Consider the following 15,194-nt stretch of genomic DNA (forward strand, 5'->3'; position numbering starts at 1 on the left):
GGGAAGCCAGTTGAAAGCACCAAGAGGCGTTATTTCCTCTGTAAACTGAGAGCGACCCCATCCTTAGGAGCTCTGCAGCACCTGCTAATGGAACTTATATTGCTTCTGTTTGGTTTGGTCCTTAGATTTGGAACCTAGCCACAAACCGCCTCACCTTCCTCAATTCCTTCAAGATGAAAATGTCTGTGATTTTAGGAATTATTCACATGACTTTTGGTGTCACTCTGGGAATATTTAACCACTTGTAAGTACATGTTCTAATTTGTTTTTCATTTTTCTTCTTTTCTTTTTTCTTTTTTTTTTTTTTTTTGGCAGTTCCTCCTCCACTTTCCAAGAGTTGGGATTACAGGTGTGAGCCAGTATGACTGGCTCAGCAGTTCTGAAGTCTGTGCTTGTAAACACAGTTTGTCACTCCTAAGTTTTTATTATTTATTTACTCACATTTTTCTTACATTTACTTGGTGAGGGGAGGGAGATGGTGCACATCACAGTACATGTGTGGAGGTCAGGGGACAACTTTTGGGGTTGTTTTTGTCCTTCCACCATGTGTGGGTCCTGGGGCTTGAACTCAGGTCATCAGGCTTGGCAGCAAATGCTTTTACCCACTGAGTCATCTCTCCACCATCAACACCCCCTTTACATTTTAACGTATGTAATACAGTATGTGTGTGTGTACATGTGCACTTGTGAGAATATGTACAGCAGAGGACAGTTTGTGGAAGAATTTTACGTTTTTCTACCATGTGGGTTCTGAGGAATGAACTCGGGTTATTAGGCTTGGTGGCAGCTGCCTTTACCTCCTAAGCCATCTCACCAACGCCTTATGTTTTATTTCTTTTATGTGTTGATGTTTCAACTGCAAGTATATCTGGGTGCCATGTAAGTGTGTGGTGCCTGTAGAGGCCAAAGAGGGCGTCAGAGCCCCTGAAACTACATGATGGTTGTGAGCCACCATGTCAGTGCTGGGAATTAAACCCAGGTCCTCTTGAAGAGCAGCCAGTGCTCTCAACCACGGAGCCATCTCTCCAGCCCCTAAATTTTATTTCTTGATACTAGGCTGTTGACTGGGCTGAGGGCAGTTGATCTAATGGTGCATGGTAGGATGTTGATGCTGTTTTGATTATTTCACTTTGGAGTTATGGGAGATGAATGATTTATCTGTTCAGTACATAACTACAGATCAGGTGCTATCCTGGGCACCAGGCTTCTGCAGAGAATGGAGAGGGACCTTTGCCTGCCTGCCTGAGCTCCGGTCCAAGTGGGGAGGCATGTGTGGCATGGATGCAGGGCCGATTCCCAGAAGGGGTTTTGCCACATTTTTGCTGTTCTAAAGTAGAAGGCTCTCCATTTGTTTTGTGGGAGAGCCAGCACCTCGGCAGACTTCCTCTCCATGCTGACCATGTTTCTCATGACCAAGCATGATTTGCATCACGTAACTCAGTTGCTTTAAGTCATGACAGAGCTGGGACAATGAACACATTGTCCAAGGTGGTGAGTGCTTTGAGATGCCCAGGGCTGGATAACATGTGTGCTGCTTTTCCAGAAGACTGCACCCAAGTTCTGCTTTCAACACCCATGATGGGTGGCTCAACTACCTGTAATTCCACCTCTAGGGAAATTTGTTGCCTTTGACCCTTCAATCAAGTGAATCTGTCACCCCTCTCCCTGCCCCCAACATACTTACAAATAATGGAAAATAATTTTTAAAATTGGGGCCTGGAGAGACAGCTTAGTTGTTTTTTGTTTTCTGTTTTTTTTTTTTTTTTTTTTTTTTTCTGAGACAGGGTTTCTCTGTGGCTTTGGAGGCTGTCCTGGAACTAGGTCATATAGACCAGGCTGGTCTCAAACTCACAGAGATCTGCCTGCCTCTGCCTCCCGAGTTCTGGGATCAAAGGCGTGCACCACCACTGTCCGGCAAAAAATTGATTTTGTTAAAACAAGTTTTTTAAATCTTTTTTTTTTTTTTTAAAGATTTATTTCTTTATTATGTATACAACATTCTGCCTCCATATATTCCTGCACGCCAGAAGAGGGCACCATATCTCACTACAGATGGTTGTGAGCCACCATGTGGTTGCTGGGAATTGAACTCAGGACCTCTGGAAGAACAGCCAGTGCTCTTAATCTCTGAGCCATCTCTCCAGCCCAAGTTTTTTAAATCTTAAAAAAAAAAACAAAAAACAAAACAAAAAAAACCCTCTAATACTTTGAAGCCAGACTTAAGTGCAACATGTTTGTGTGAGGTTCCATAGTTCACTCTTTCCTCTGTGAGGGGATCTGCAGCTCTGGCTCGACACCTGTAGCAGAGACACCTGTGGAGTTCTGAAGTGGCCCATGGCACTGTAGCAACAGCCTTTCAACAGCCTTACCCATCCCTCTTGCAGGCATTTTAGGAAGAAGTTCAACATCTACCTGGTGTCCGTCCCTGAGATCCTGTTCATGCTCTGCATCTTTGGGTACCTGATCTTCATGATCATCTACAAGTGGCTAGCATACTCGGCAGAGACCTCTAGAGAGGCCCCCAGCATCCTGATTGAGTTCATTAACATGTTCCTGTTCCCATCCAGCGAGACACATGGCCTTTACCCAGGGCAGGTGAGTGCTCCTCTACTTGGTAGTGACAACCCTGCACTCAGCACTTTCTAAGTGGTCTATGACAAGGAAGGCTGAATCCAAAGCAAGAATGTGAAGAGTATTCTACTAGTGTTTCTTTTTCGTTTCTGCAGTGTTCTCAGAAAGCTATTAACTGGACTTTGACTCCATTTAGATTTTTTGTTTGTTTTGTTTTTTCAAGACAGGGTTTCACTATGTAGCCCTGGCTGTCTTGGAACTTGCTCTGTAGACCAGGTTGATCTCAAACTCAGAGATTCACCTGCCTCTGCCTCCAGTGTGCTGAGTTTAAAGGCATGAGGCACTACCACCCAGCTAGGTTTGTTTCTTTAAATAATGGAATGCTCCATAAAGTTACGTGCCAACTTTTCACAGGGACCATGCTAATCTCTGTTTGGTTACAATATTTTAGTGTGTGATGCCAAAACAAGCTCCTGTTTAGAATTTGTGTGAGTGTGTGTGGGTACCTGTGTCTTCAGGTCAGAGGTCAACTTTGGATGTCATTCCTCAGGTACTACGCACCTCGTGTGTGTGTGTGTGTGTGTGTGTGTGTGTGTGTGTGTGTGTGTGTGTGTGTGTGTGTGTGTGTGTGTGTGTGTGTGTGTGTGTTTGTTTTGGTGGTATCCCTGACCTGGAATTGTCAAATTAGGCCAGTGGAACTTGCCATCAAGCCTCAGGAGCTCTTCCTGCCTTTGCTTCCCCAGTGTTGGGTCACAAGCTTGTACAGCCACAGTCCAGACTGAGTCATTACCCAAACCTCCATTTAGAGTTTTCCTAAAGTATTTTTACTGCTTTAAAATTAATATTTCAGTGCTGTGTCCTGAACATTGTGAGTTGGAAGAAGTGTGGAGGGTTGCCCTTGGCCACAGGACTTGGCAGTCACCTGTCTTGTGCCCCTGGCTCAGAGACGCCCTGGTCCGCACAGTCTGCTCCACACCTCAGTGACTTCTTCCTTGCACCGACAGGCACATGTCCAGAGAGTGTTGCTGGCCCTCACCGTGCTGTCAGTCCCTGTGCTCTTCTTAGGAAAGCCACTCTTCCTGCTGTGGCTGCACAATGGGCGCAGTTGCTTTGGCATGAGCCGGGTGAGTGTCATCCCCATGTCCAGAGGTTCTGATTCCTCCAAAGCTGTCTTTATTTAGAGACTTGATGTTGCTATTGGAATGAGACTGTTGTAACATGCGTGCACAGGCCTTCCTCAGGTCTCCATGGACTCTCAGGGTGTATGTCCAGGAGTAGAGGTGCCAGATCACAAGATAGTTCTGTATTTGTGTTTTTGAGGACCTGCCATACTTTTAGCAGCTGGACCATTTTAAACTCCTAGCAGGAGTGTTCAGGGTTCTAGTTTCTTGATTCTTGCCAACACTTGTATTTTCCACTTCCCTCCATTGTTCTTTGACAGTCTAAAAGCATATGAGGTGTACATTCTCCTGGAGACAGTTTTCTTATTCCCAGAGAGCTGAGTCATAAGAGAAGCGGTTGCTTGGGTTTCGTCCCAGCCCTGTGGCATTCCAGGCACTGACACTGTTCTTTTCCCGCTAGAGCGGTTACACACTTGTAAGGAAGGACAGTGAGGAAGAGGTTTCTTTGCTGGGCAGCCAGGACATAGAAGAGGGGAGCAACCGCATGGAAGAAGGCTGCCGGGAAGTGACATGTGAGGAGGTGAGCTGACAGGTCGGATGGGTGAGGGAGGAAGCTGTTCATTGGCTGCTTAATGTGGACTGACTGAGCTCCCTGTGCTCATTTGGTCATTAGTATATGGCAGAGTTTAATTCAGGCCAAGTAAGAGCATCACACGTTCACAGAGCACAGGAAGTAGAGTGAGGAAGAGCCCGGGTGCTCTTCATGGGGACAGCAGCCTCTACCCTCCCTCCCTGGTCTCAAGCATGAGGTTCCACTGTGCACCTGTAGCTGGGAAATGTCCATGTGGATACTGGGTAGTTTCTGAGGTTAGCTCAGATGTCATTGATGTCTCTAACCATGGGGCCCTTATGGCAATCACAGTTCTGGGCTGGTGTTTGGGTCACAGAGAGGAAACTGAAGCTTGAATAGAGTTGGGGAGCTAGTGTGGGGAGATGGGTTGGTGAGCCCCATAGTCCCACTGAGAGCATGACTCACATCTTGGACCTGCTGTTTTAAGCTGCCAGCATTCGGTCCCTGAGGCCAGCCAGGGACTCAGAGTGGAATAGGTTTGCAATATGGTGTCTCTGTTGTCCCTCAGTTTAACTTTGGGGAGATCCTGATGACGCAGACCATCCATTCCATCGAGTATTGCCTGGGCTGCATCTCCAACACCGCATCCTACCTGAGGCTTTGGGCCCTCAGCCTGGCACATGCACGTATGTTGCTTAGTCCTGACGAGTGTGTAAGCTCTCCAGGTGGTGGTGGACAAGGACTCTCATTGTTTAAACCCACCTTCCGATCACGTAGGTCATAGTCCAGCTCTGAGAACTAAGGGCCTGATGACCTCTGGCATGGATGCTCTCCTCTGTCTCATGTTCCTGAGTGTCCTAGCCATTGCTTTACTGAGTGGAGTATTTATTTCAGACTCCTGAAAGTCAGTCCTCATGGTCACGGTTCTGCTCATGCACAACTGAGCCTCCAGCATGGCTCATCCTCCGAACTCTTAATGTGAGCCTGCATGTAAGACACACCTGTGTGGGGGTGTTCTTTAGTCTGTAGATTGCATTACCCTGTGCATTGTAATGAGAGGCCATGTCACTTTTTCTCCAGCCTGGAGGTAACTGGTCACTGACTGAATTCACCTCATAAACAGCAAAACATGCAGTTGTGTTGCCTTGATATTTTGTGACAAAGCCTTGGGACATGTGAGAGAGATGGGTAATCACAAGAGAGCATTGACCACCAGGGGACGACGAAGCAAGGCCCTCTAAGTCCCCATACAGTGAAGGTGAAGAGGCTGCCTTGTTGTCAGTAGACCCAGACTTCGAACAGGTCACTTTGCTAGGTTCAGAAAAGGACTCTCAATCCAGTCCAGGCCCTGAGCTTGCTGTTAGGCAATTGGAGGTCACAGTCGAACCTCTTAAGATTGTTGCTCTTTCCAGAGGTTCGGGTCCTCTGCTGGGGGTCGGGGGTAGGCTGACTGGTTGAGATTCCTACTGACACGTGGGTGGTGAGAGGCCTTATGTTTTCGCAGCCTCAACTCTGTTGAATGGCTTCCTTTGCAGAGCTGTCTGATGTACTGTGGGCCATGCTGATGCGTGTGGGCCTGCGTGTGGACACCACCTACGGGGTCTTGCTGCTGCTACCTGTCATGGCTTTCTTTGCAGTTTTGACTATTTTTATCCTTCTGGTCATGGAAGGACTTTCTGCATTTCTCCATGCCATACGCCTTCACTGGTGAGTGTGACACACGTCCTCAGAACAGTATTTTAAAAGTGAAAAGTGAAAATGAGGGCTAGAGAAGTGGCTCAGTGGTTAAGAATGTAAACTGCACTTTCAGAGGACCCAAGTTCATTTCCCAGCACCTGCATTAGGTGGCTCACAACTTCCTGTCATTCCAGCATTAGGGCATCCAGTGAGTGCCTCTGGTCTTTGCAGGCACCTGCACTCACTCACTCATGTGCACATACACAAAGACATGTAGCACTAAAAAATATAAGAAATCTGAGAAGGGTGCAGGAAATGGCAAGAAGGCTCAGTGAGTACAAATACTTGCTACCAAGCCCAGTTCAATCACCAGGACCCACAGGGTAGAGGGAGAGAACTGATGCCCACCAACTGTCACCTGACAGTCACATGTGTGCTGTGGGTAAGTGCACCCACCCACACATACACATGTGCATATGCCAGTAACCAATACAAAATTAGAAAACCCTTTCTAAATGTAATGCTTACAATGGGTAGCTACTCCCCACCCAGCTATGAATTAGCGGTTCAGAAACAAAATACAATTTTATCACAAGTAAAAGAAATTTGCTAGCCAGGCGTTGGTGGTGCATGCCTTTAATTCCAGCACTTGGGAGGCAGAAGCAGGGAGACCTCTGTGAGTTCGAGGCCAGCCTGGTGTCCAAAGCGAGTGCCAGGAGAGGCTCCAAAGCTACACAGAGAAACCCTGTCTCGAAAAACAAAAAAGAAAAAAAAGAAAGTTGCTGTCCGTGAAACAATTGTGTGTGTCCCCCCTTTTTGTTGTTGTCGTTGTTTTTGTTTTTTTTTGAGACAGGGTCTTGTTATGTAGACCAGGCTGGTCTCAAACTCACAGAGGTCTCCCTGCTTCTGCCTCCCAAGTGCTGGGATTACAGACAGGTACCACCATGCCTGGCTTGTGTATGTTCCTACTTTTATTCATATTGGGAGTGGCAGGTGTCACTGACAATTCTGGATTAGTACCTTCCTTGTTGCTGTGAGGTCAGAGGTCAACTTGCAGGAGTTGGTTGTCTTTTTACCATGTGAGTCCTGGGCATTGAACTCCGGTTGTTAGGCTTGGTGTCTCATGCCTACACCCCCTGGGCCATCTCAGCAATCTCCAGGGTGTTCTTGGTGCTTTTCAGTATTTGTGTCTGGCTGCTGCTCTGTGTTTCCAGTAGCCAGTATGACAGAGGAACTCCAGTGTCTCTTCCTTCATGTCTGCTGTATGAGAGCTGGAAGTGTGCTAGACTTCCTGACACATGCAGGGGTGTGGGGGGAGATCAGGGTGTTGCGGTGGCGCATAGGCGACACAGGATGCAGGTAGGAGCCGGGTTGGATGGGGAGGGGGGTGGTGTGGACTGGGGAGAGAATGATCTGGTGAGCATGTTTATGCTAAGAATGCAAAGAGATGGCAAGATTTTAGCCCAGGAACTTTTTTTTTTTTTTTTTTTTTTTGTAGGCAGGGTTTCTCTGTGGCTTTGGAGGCTGTCCTGGCACTAGCTCTTGTGGACCAGGTTGGTCTCAAACTCACAGAGATCTGCCTGCCTCTGCCTCCTGAGTGCTGGGATTAAAGGCGTGCGCCACCAACGCCCGGCCAGGAACTTTTTTTTTAGGAAATGTAAGAACATTAATTTACTCAGTTTCAGGGTGCAGTCCATGGTGGGGAAGGAATGGTGTTTTAATACATATTCATATCTCTTTTTGTAGGGTTGAATTTCAGAACAAATTCTACGTTGGTGCAGGCACCAAATTTGTTCCTTTCTCCTTCAGTCTGCTCTCCTCCAAGTTCAGTAATGATGACAACATAGCATGATCCACATTGCTGCAGCCATCCGGCTTAGAGATTTATGGAGAACTATCATGTTACAGAATTCACTCAAGTCAGATTTCTGACAGGAATATTCCACCCTTGTTGATTGCCTTATGATTCAGCCAAATGATTCTGTAAGATACGCCTCTCCTCATGTTGAAGATTTTGTAAAGCTCACCACTTCGGACACAGAAATTTCATTGGTTTTTATTATGAGCAAATATAAATTATGCCAACGTTACATTAAAGTTATTTTTTAAAGTGTAAGATTAGAGGAGAAAAACCAGTTGGATGGCTAGCTAAAATGTTTTAGATACTTGATTCCCTTTCAACTTTAAAAAAAAAAAAACAAAAAATACACAAAGTTATTCCATCACGAGAAGATGCCAGATAATATTTTCCAACAGCTCAAGCTAGACATAGTTTTTTTCAGACATTACTGCTGGGTCATCAGTAGATCCCTGCTCACCCTGCTGGCTCAGGAATGTGTGCTTGTTCTCCCAGAATGCTGTCAATCACCAGGAGGGGCAGCGCCACAGCCCAGTCTTGTTCTAATAATTGAAGGAAATGGGACAATATAACACAACAGATGGCTCTCCCGCTTGTATATTTTTATAAGATTCTTGTTCTGTCACTCTTATGTTAGACCAGTCGTGACAGTTGTACATTTGGAAAGATGACTATGTGACAGTCCTGAGCCTTAAAACCTGGTGCAGCTGCAGGGAAGACAGGAGGAAGTGGTGTGTATTTTTATAGCAAAGAACAAATGAAGATATTTTACCATAGAGACCTTGCTTCTACTTGGAACAGTATAATTTTTTACTTTCACACTAATTCTAAATAAAGGTCTGATGGCCACAATTTAATTTCCAAAAACTGTTCAGGTCAGTTGAAAACTAATTTTCATTAATTTGTTAATTTATTATCTCAAGTATAAAAATCACCTGTTCTTGTGTTGCTTAGCTTTGCATGAAGTTGAATTAGTCCTGTTGAACACATTGATCTATGTCATATTCTTATAAATTATGTTCATTTTCACATTTTACATTAAGTGATTTTAGATTAAGTATTTCAAAAAGAAACCTGAGGCTTGGGTGTTGCTTGGTTGTTAGATCCTCAGAACCATCTCTCCCAGGTGTGGTGACACCTGCCTCAAATTCCTAGAACTCAGAAGGTGGAGGCAGGGGATCACAAGTTCAAGTCTTCTCTTGGCTATGTGGCAAGTTTGAGGCCAGCATGGGCAATGTGACACCCTAAAGAGAAAAAGGAATCTAACATATTTCTGCCCTCCTGTAATTTTGAGTCACATGCTACTGCAGAGGCCTGTTGGTCCCCCTGCCCCTCCACTCTGTGTGGAACTGTGTGGTAGAGTGGGGCTCCTTGATTAAAAATCAAGCCTCTGGCAGTCGGCGTAGCTTTCCAAGTCCTTTAAGGCCTGTTTCCCGAGACTGGTGAACTGCCTGTGCCTGTGCTGGACTGTAGGTCCCTTCTCTCTAGCTGAAGCAGAGACTGCCCTGGTGGGCAGTGAACTCCAGTGTTTGTGCCCTGTGTGCCAGCTGGGGGTGAGGTGGTACTGCCCAGTGTTAGGCATGCTCTTATCTAGTGTCACCCCATGCTATCACTCTCATTACTATTCCCCCAAGGTCTTTGGTTCTCACAGAGATAACTAATTCCAGGGACAAGAACCAGACTCGAAGTGCGGTTTTGGCCATGTTCACTGTTGGCAGTTATTATGGAGCTACTTTTCCTTTCTAACTAGCACCTCTTACTAGGGTACAGATCGAAGAATGAGGGTGACTTGTCAGCTGAAGTCTGTCACAGTTATGTAATTACATAAACATAAATCACTCCTTTGTGGACCCTCTGGAAATATAATTGATAGCATCACACAGAAGGTGTGGTGTCATGTTCATCTTCCTAGAACAACATCAGCAGAGCCGTGTCGTCTGTTCAGATGTTCACTACCACATCACATAGACTTCTGTTGGTGGAAAGGCCAGATATGGCCAGTAGAGGCATGCAAAGGGGTTTGAGCTCTTGCACTCTCCCTCCGCCAAGAGACCTGGGACAGACTCCCCACCCTCCTAACCCTCTCCTGGCCTCAGTTCTAGAATGGGTCATTATGCTTCAAGATATGTAATGCCACCCATGCAGGTCTTGGACTTGTCACCCTCTTGCCTCAACTCTCAGCTGGCACTGTGGGTGTGCAATGCTGGGCCTGGCCCAGAGTTTGTATAATGACATTCAGGCCCAGTGTTCCATCAGCAGTTATGTAATAGGCGTAGACTATCCATTGGTGACTTGACTTACGGGGCTGGCAAATGAAGCTTTAGAGTTTGACTCATTTTAGGAAATAAAAACAAAAACAGCTTCAGCAGGTTTTTTTTTTTTTTTTTTTTTTTTTTTTTTTTTTTTTCCGTAGGACATTTCTCTACTGAAGTTTTTACTCTGGGTTTGCTCGAATGCCATACCTTCCAGGCAGACCTTAAGAACTCTGCCATGATGCTGCTGTAAGTAGGCAGTTTGCAGTAATGCCTTTCCCACCTGTGGACCGATACTATGGGGCTCTGCTTGAACACCTTAAGAAATCCTCAGGAAATGATGTAAGAAGACTGGGTTCCGGAGCCGGGACCTGGGGCAGCAACTAGGGGAGCTGGTCAGGGCTGCACTTTGCAGATGCATGGAAGGACTAATCTGCCTGTTAGTATTGAACTTCCTTTTGCTAGTGACAAATAAATCTATATTTTCGAGGTGCCAGTGTCTTGTTTTCTTGTGATCCCGCTTCCTAACCCCCTGTGCCAGAAAAAGCTGGTCCCCTTCTAGGAGCCTACTGGTGTTCTCCATCCCCTTTCTAGGACCCGCAGGTGCTCTCACAGTGTCTAATCGCCGAGACCAGCCTTGCCTGCTTGTCCTGCTGGTTTGCTTCTGTTGCTGTGATAAAACACCAACCAAAAGTAACTTGGGGGAGGAAAGGGTTCATTTGATCCAGGTTTCACTCATTAAGGGCAGAAGTGCACAGCAGGAACTGAAGTAGAGATCTTGGAAGAACACTGCTTGCTGGTTTGTTCCCCATGGCTTGCTCAGCTGTCAGCCCAGCACCCCCCCACACACACACACACACAGCCCCATGCCTGGGTGGGGTGGATAGTACCACCCCTAGTGGGCTGGGCCTTCCTACATACATCAGCAACCAAGAAAAGGCTCCTTAGGCACATATGATGGCGGAAATGCCTCAGTTGAGATTGTCCCGTCGTCCCCCCCCCCCCCCCGGCTTAATGCAGGCTTTCGTCAAGTTAACATACAGAAGTTAACCAGTTCACTGCTTCTAGTTCTGCCTGGCTCTGCCTCAGAGCCGTGTCCTGTGCCCTTGTCACATCTCAGCAGCAACTTTCTTTTTTTTTTTTTTTTTTAAATTTTATTTTATTTTATTAGTTCTAGTTAGGGAACAAGCTTATTTCAAGTCCCTTCTCCCTCTCCCTCCCCTCACCCCCAAACTTTCTCCCCCACCCCCAGCCCATCCCCCCAACCCCATCCACCCACTACTCCCCAGGCAGGGTAGGGCCCTCAACGGGAGCTCAGCAAAGTCCACCAAGTCTTCCTATGCTGATCCTGGGCCCTTCCCCATGTGTCCAGGGCCAGAGTGTAACCCTTCATATGGGATGGGCTCTCAAAGTCCCTTCTTGCACCAGGGAAAAATACTAATCCACTACCAGAGGCTCCCTGGAGTGCAGAGGCCTCCTTATTGACATCTATGTTCTGGGGTCTGGATCAGTCTTGTACAGGCCTCCTGGACAGCATCTGGGGTCGATGTGCTCTCCCTTGTTCAGGCCAACAGTTCCTGTGGGTTTCTCCATCCTAGTACAGACCCCTTCGTTCTTCATTCCTCCCTCTCTTCAAGCCAACTTTCTTGCACTTCAGCTTTTCTACCTGCAGAACGGGCCCTTTGCCCCGCGCTGGCGCCGTTGCCCAGGTGCCCGTTGCTAGGTGCGCCGTTGCCACGGACGCCGCCCGGCTCGCCGCTCTGTCTGCCCCGCGTCCTGCACCGCTCAGGTCTACGCCATGGACGACCTGCGGGTCCTGTGGATGCGCGACCGCGTGTACACTACTTTCAACCTCAGCGACCCCAAGCTGTTCGAGGACCTGTTGAACCGCGACGACAGCGAGGCGGAGGACCTCATCCTGCACTTCCTCAACTATGCAAGCGACGAGGAGGGCGCCTCCACGCTGTTCTTCTACCGCGTCCTGGTGCCGGAGGAGGTGGAGGTGGAGATTGGTGAGCCTAAGCAAAAGCCAGCCTACAATCAGCACTCTGCTGGCACTGAGCCCTACTGTGTGTCCAGGGAGTGGCTTCTGTTTTCATCTGTCCTCTGAGGGACGCTGCCATCCTCTCTCTCAGCGGCGCAGGGCTGCTCACTTGTCCGGGACACGGAGGACGCCCAGAGAATCTCTTATTCTGTAAGATGCCTCCCAGCAGGAGGGTCCCAAGGCGAGAGCCTGCAGAGGCTCAGGGGAGCTCGCCTTCCATGCCTGGCCCCCTACTCTAAAAAGTGGCAGCAGGCCAAAGTGGTGCCCGACTGCAATCCCAGCTGAGGTAGGATCTCCTAAGGACCAGAGCAAGTTTCAGGATCACTGAACTCCATAGAGGGGCAGGGATGGGAGGGAGAAGGATAGACAGGGAGATACACAGTGTTAGGATACACTATGCCTGCTCTCATTAACTTTTCTCTTTTTTCCCCATTACTTGTTACATTGTGAGACAGGGTCTCATAACCCAGGCTGGCCTAGAATTCACTGTGTAGCTCAAAGTACCCTCAAACTCTCAATCCTCCTGCCTCAGCCTCACTGGAATCTAACCATCCCAGCCTTCATTTTTCTTCCCCAGAAGGAACTTTGAACCCGAACCCATTATTCTGGGCCTCTGGGCTAGGCCCATTCATTACAACTAAATAAAAGTACCGATTTCAGGATACGCTAATAGGATTCTGTATATATTTAAAAAAACAGGGCAGGAGAGATGGCTCAGAGGTTAAGAGCACTGGCTGCTCTTCCAGAGGTCCTGAGTTCAATTCCCAGCAACCACATGGTGGCTCATCGATCATGAGATCTGGTGCCCTCTTCTGGCGTATAGGCAAACATGCAGACAGAACACTGTATATGTAATAAAAATAAATAAATGTTTTAAAAAAATAAATAAAAAATAAAAAACAAATAAAAAACCTGCAGTCTCCAGGGGCTCTAGCTAGCACCAGGCAATTGTCTCCTGTTGTGTCAGCCACCTGCTGGAGTGCCTCACTCTGCCAGGGTTTTGGTCTCACTTCAGAGCACCCCTTGGGTCATTTCTGGTCCCTCTTTTGTTTTCTGAGATAGGGTATTGTGTAGACCAGGCTGGCCTTGAACTCCCGATCCTTCTGCCTCTGCCTCCTGAGTCCAGGGATTACAGGCCTGCACCAGCACACTGGGCTCATTGGAACAGTTTCCAGGCTGCACCCAGTGCTGCAAAGCATACTACGGTGTTGTGTATCAAGCCTCTCTCACACTCACTGGTTGCTTGCATTTCTTCCAGGTGAAGGTGTGTCTTTCACCTTCCAATTTGCACAAACCTCCCTTGCTGGCCCAGCACCGTGATGTTTTGCAGTGACATGTACAATTCCCCTGTGTGTGTGTGTGTGTGTGTGTGTGTGTGTATGTGTGTGTGTGTGTGTGTGTGTGTCCCTTCCCTTTGACTCCACTTGAAGCAAAGGTGCGACCATCTCATACAGAGATAAATCTATTTTGTATTTTTTCCCCATTATGGTTCCATAAAAAAGAAATCCCTATGATCCTTGAAGAGGAGGCTGAGGAAGAAGAGTCTGAAGCTCAAAAAGCAGAGGACATTGGTAAAGTGACAGGTGAGTATCTGGAGGGACAGAGGCCACTTCTACATGGGGGTCTGTGGAGCTGGTGGGGGATATGTGTGTAAGGGCCCCTGGGCTACCATCACATGGCCTTAATAGGCCACAGAAAACAACAGAAATATCTTTCCTCAGGTCCAGAGGCCCAAGGTGTCCCCAGGGCCATATCCCCTCTGAAAGCACCAGGGAGCTTTCCTCACTTCCTTGCTTTCCTTGATCAGCTGCTGCTGACACTGGCACCCCTTGGCTTATGGGCAGACCAGTCCCAGCCCTCCTTTGCCATCATATGGACTCTTCCCTGTCTGGACTCACACTGTCACATCCCTTACCCAGGCAAAGATTGAGGCAGGGTGTGTGTATTTGTGTGTGTGTGTATGTGTGTGAGAGAGAATGTGTGTGTAGATGTGTGAGTGTGTGCAAGAGTGTGTATATTTGTGAGAGTGTGTGTGTGTGTATGTGTGTGAGTGTGCTGTGTGTGGGCACATGTAAAACTGTATGTTCACTTGCATATGTGGCGGCCACAGGGCAACCTTAGGTGACATTCCTCTGGAGCTGTCCACCTTGTTCTCAGAGATAAAGTCTCTTACTGGTCTAGAGTTCACCTAATATGCTAGGCTGTCTGTCCTGAAACAGGTCCTCCTGTTTCAGCCTCCCCAGTACTATCCCCCACACCTGCCCTTCTACAGGGTGCTGGGTTTGAACTTGGGTCTTCAGGCTTACACTGTAAATACTTTACCCATGGAACCATCCATCATCTGAACCCTAGCCCAGCTTCAACTATTTCAAGTGACATTAAACACACCTAAGTATGGTTTTGGCAGTTGCCTGCATGTATGTATGTGTACCATGTGTATGCAATACCCGTGGAGCTCAGAAGAGGACATCTGAACAGATGAAACTGGAGTGACAGGTGCTTGTGAGCTGCTGTGTGGTTGCTGGGTGACAGGTGCTTGTGAGCTGCTGTGTGGGTGCTGAGAACAGAACCCACATCCCCCAGAAGAACAGTGAGTGCTCTTAACCTCTAAACCATCTTTTCAGCTATCATCTCAATATTTTTTGAGACAGGGTCTCCTATATACCAGGCTGGCCTTGAACTCTGTAGCCAAAGATGACCTTGAACTTCTGATTGTCCTGTCTCCACTTCTGGAGTACTGAGTGACAGGTGTGTGTCATCACACCTCACTGTTCCTTCTGCTGAGTGTGCTGAGGGCCTTGCACACAATAGACAAGTGTCAACTGCTGAGTTACACCCATAGCCTTGTGACTCTTATTCATAAACCTCTTGTAAGGTAAAAAAAAAAAACTGCATACACACACACACACACACACACACACACACACACACACACACTCTCAGAGAAATCTCACGCTGGACGTCACAGCCGATGCATATACCTGTGAACCACAGTGGAGAGTTTTGGGGGTGTGGCATGCTGTGATTGCTGCACTCCTGTCCTTTGCAGAGCATTGATGGAGGACAGGAACTGTCATACTAAGGCATCTGGATGGTGGGA

At 47.5% G+C, this 15,194-nt stretch overlaps 2 protein-coding genes and 1 pseudogene across 6 annotated transcripts in view; 2 read left to right on the forward strand and 1 right to left on the reverse strand.

The window, feature by feature from the left end:
- The window catches only part of Atp6v0a2 (ATPase H+ transporting V0 subunit a2), a 30,208-nt gene extending 19,666 nt beyond the window's left edge, over positions 1-10,542 (forward strand). For all 5 annotated transcript variants that reach the window (XM_027413895.2, XM_035443329.1, XM_035443330.1 and 2 more), the window contains 7 exons: positions 126-244; positions 2,385-2,595; positions 3,576-3,695; positions 4,153-4,272; positions 4,832-4,949; positions 5,799-5,970; positions 7,687-10,542. In XM_027413895.2, the coding sequence (XP_027269696.1) occupies positions 126-244; positions 2,385-2,595; positions 3,576-3,695; positions 4,153-4,272; positions 4,832-4,949; positions 5,799-5,970; positions 7,687-7,792 (966 nt within the window). In that variant the 3' untranslated portion in view covers positions 7,793-10,542. The remainder of the gene's footprint in view (positions 1-125; positions 245-2,384; positions 2,596-3,575; positions 3,696-4,152; positions 4,273-4,831; positions 4,950-5,798; positions 5,971-7,686) is intronic.
- Positions 2,941-3,040, reverse strand: LOC113835505 (annotated as a pseudogene).
- Positions 10,543-11,848: 1,306 nt separating the features above from the next.
- The window catches only part of Dnah10 (dynein axonemal heavy chain 10), a 105,109-nt gene continuing 101,763 nt past the window's right edge, over positions 11,849-15,194 (forward strand). The window contains exons 1-2 of the mRNA XM_027413894.2: positions 11,849-12,062; positions 13,597-13,677. Coding sequence (XP_027269695.1) covers positions 11,849-12,062; positions 13,597-13,677 — 295 coding nt within the window. The remainder of the gene's footprint in view (positions 12,063-13,596; positions 13,678-15,194) is intronic.

The sequence above is a fragment of the Cricetulus griseus genome, chromosome 4 (assembly GCF_003668045.3).
Source record: "Cricetulus griseus strain 17A/GY chromosome 4, alternate assembly CriGri-PICRH-1.0, whole genome shotgun sequence".
Classification (NCBI taxonomy): domain Eukaryota; kingdom Metazoa; phylum Chordata; class Mammalia; order Rodentia; family Cricetidae; genus Cricetulus; species Cricetulus griseus.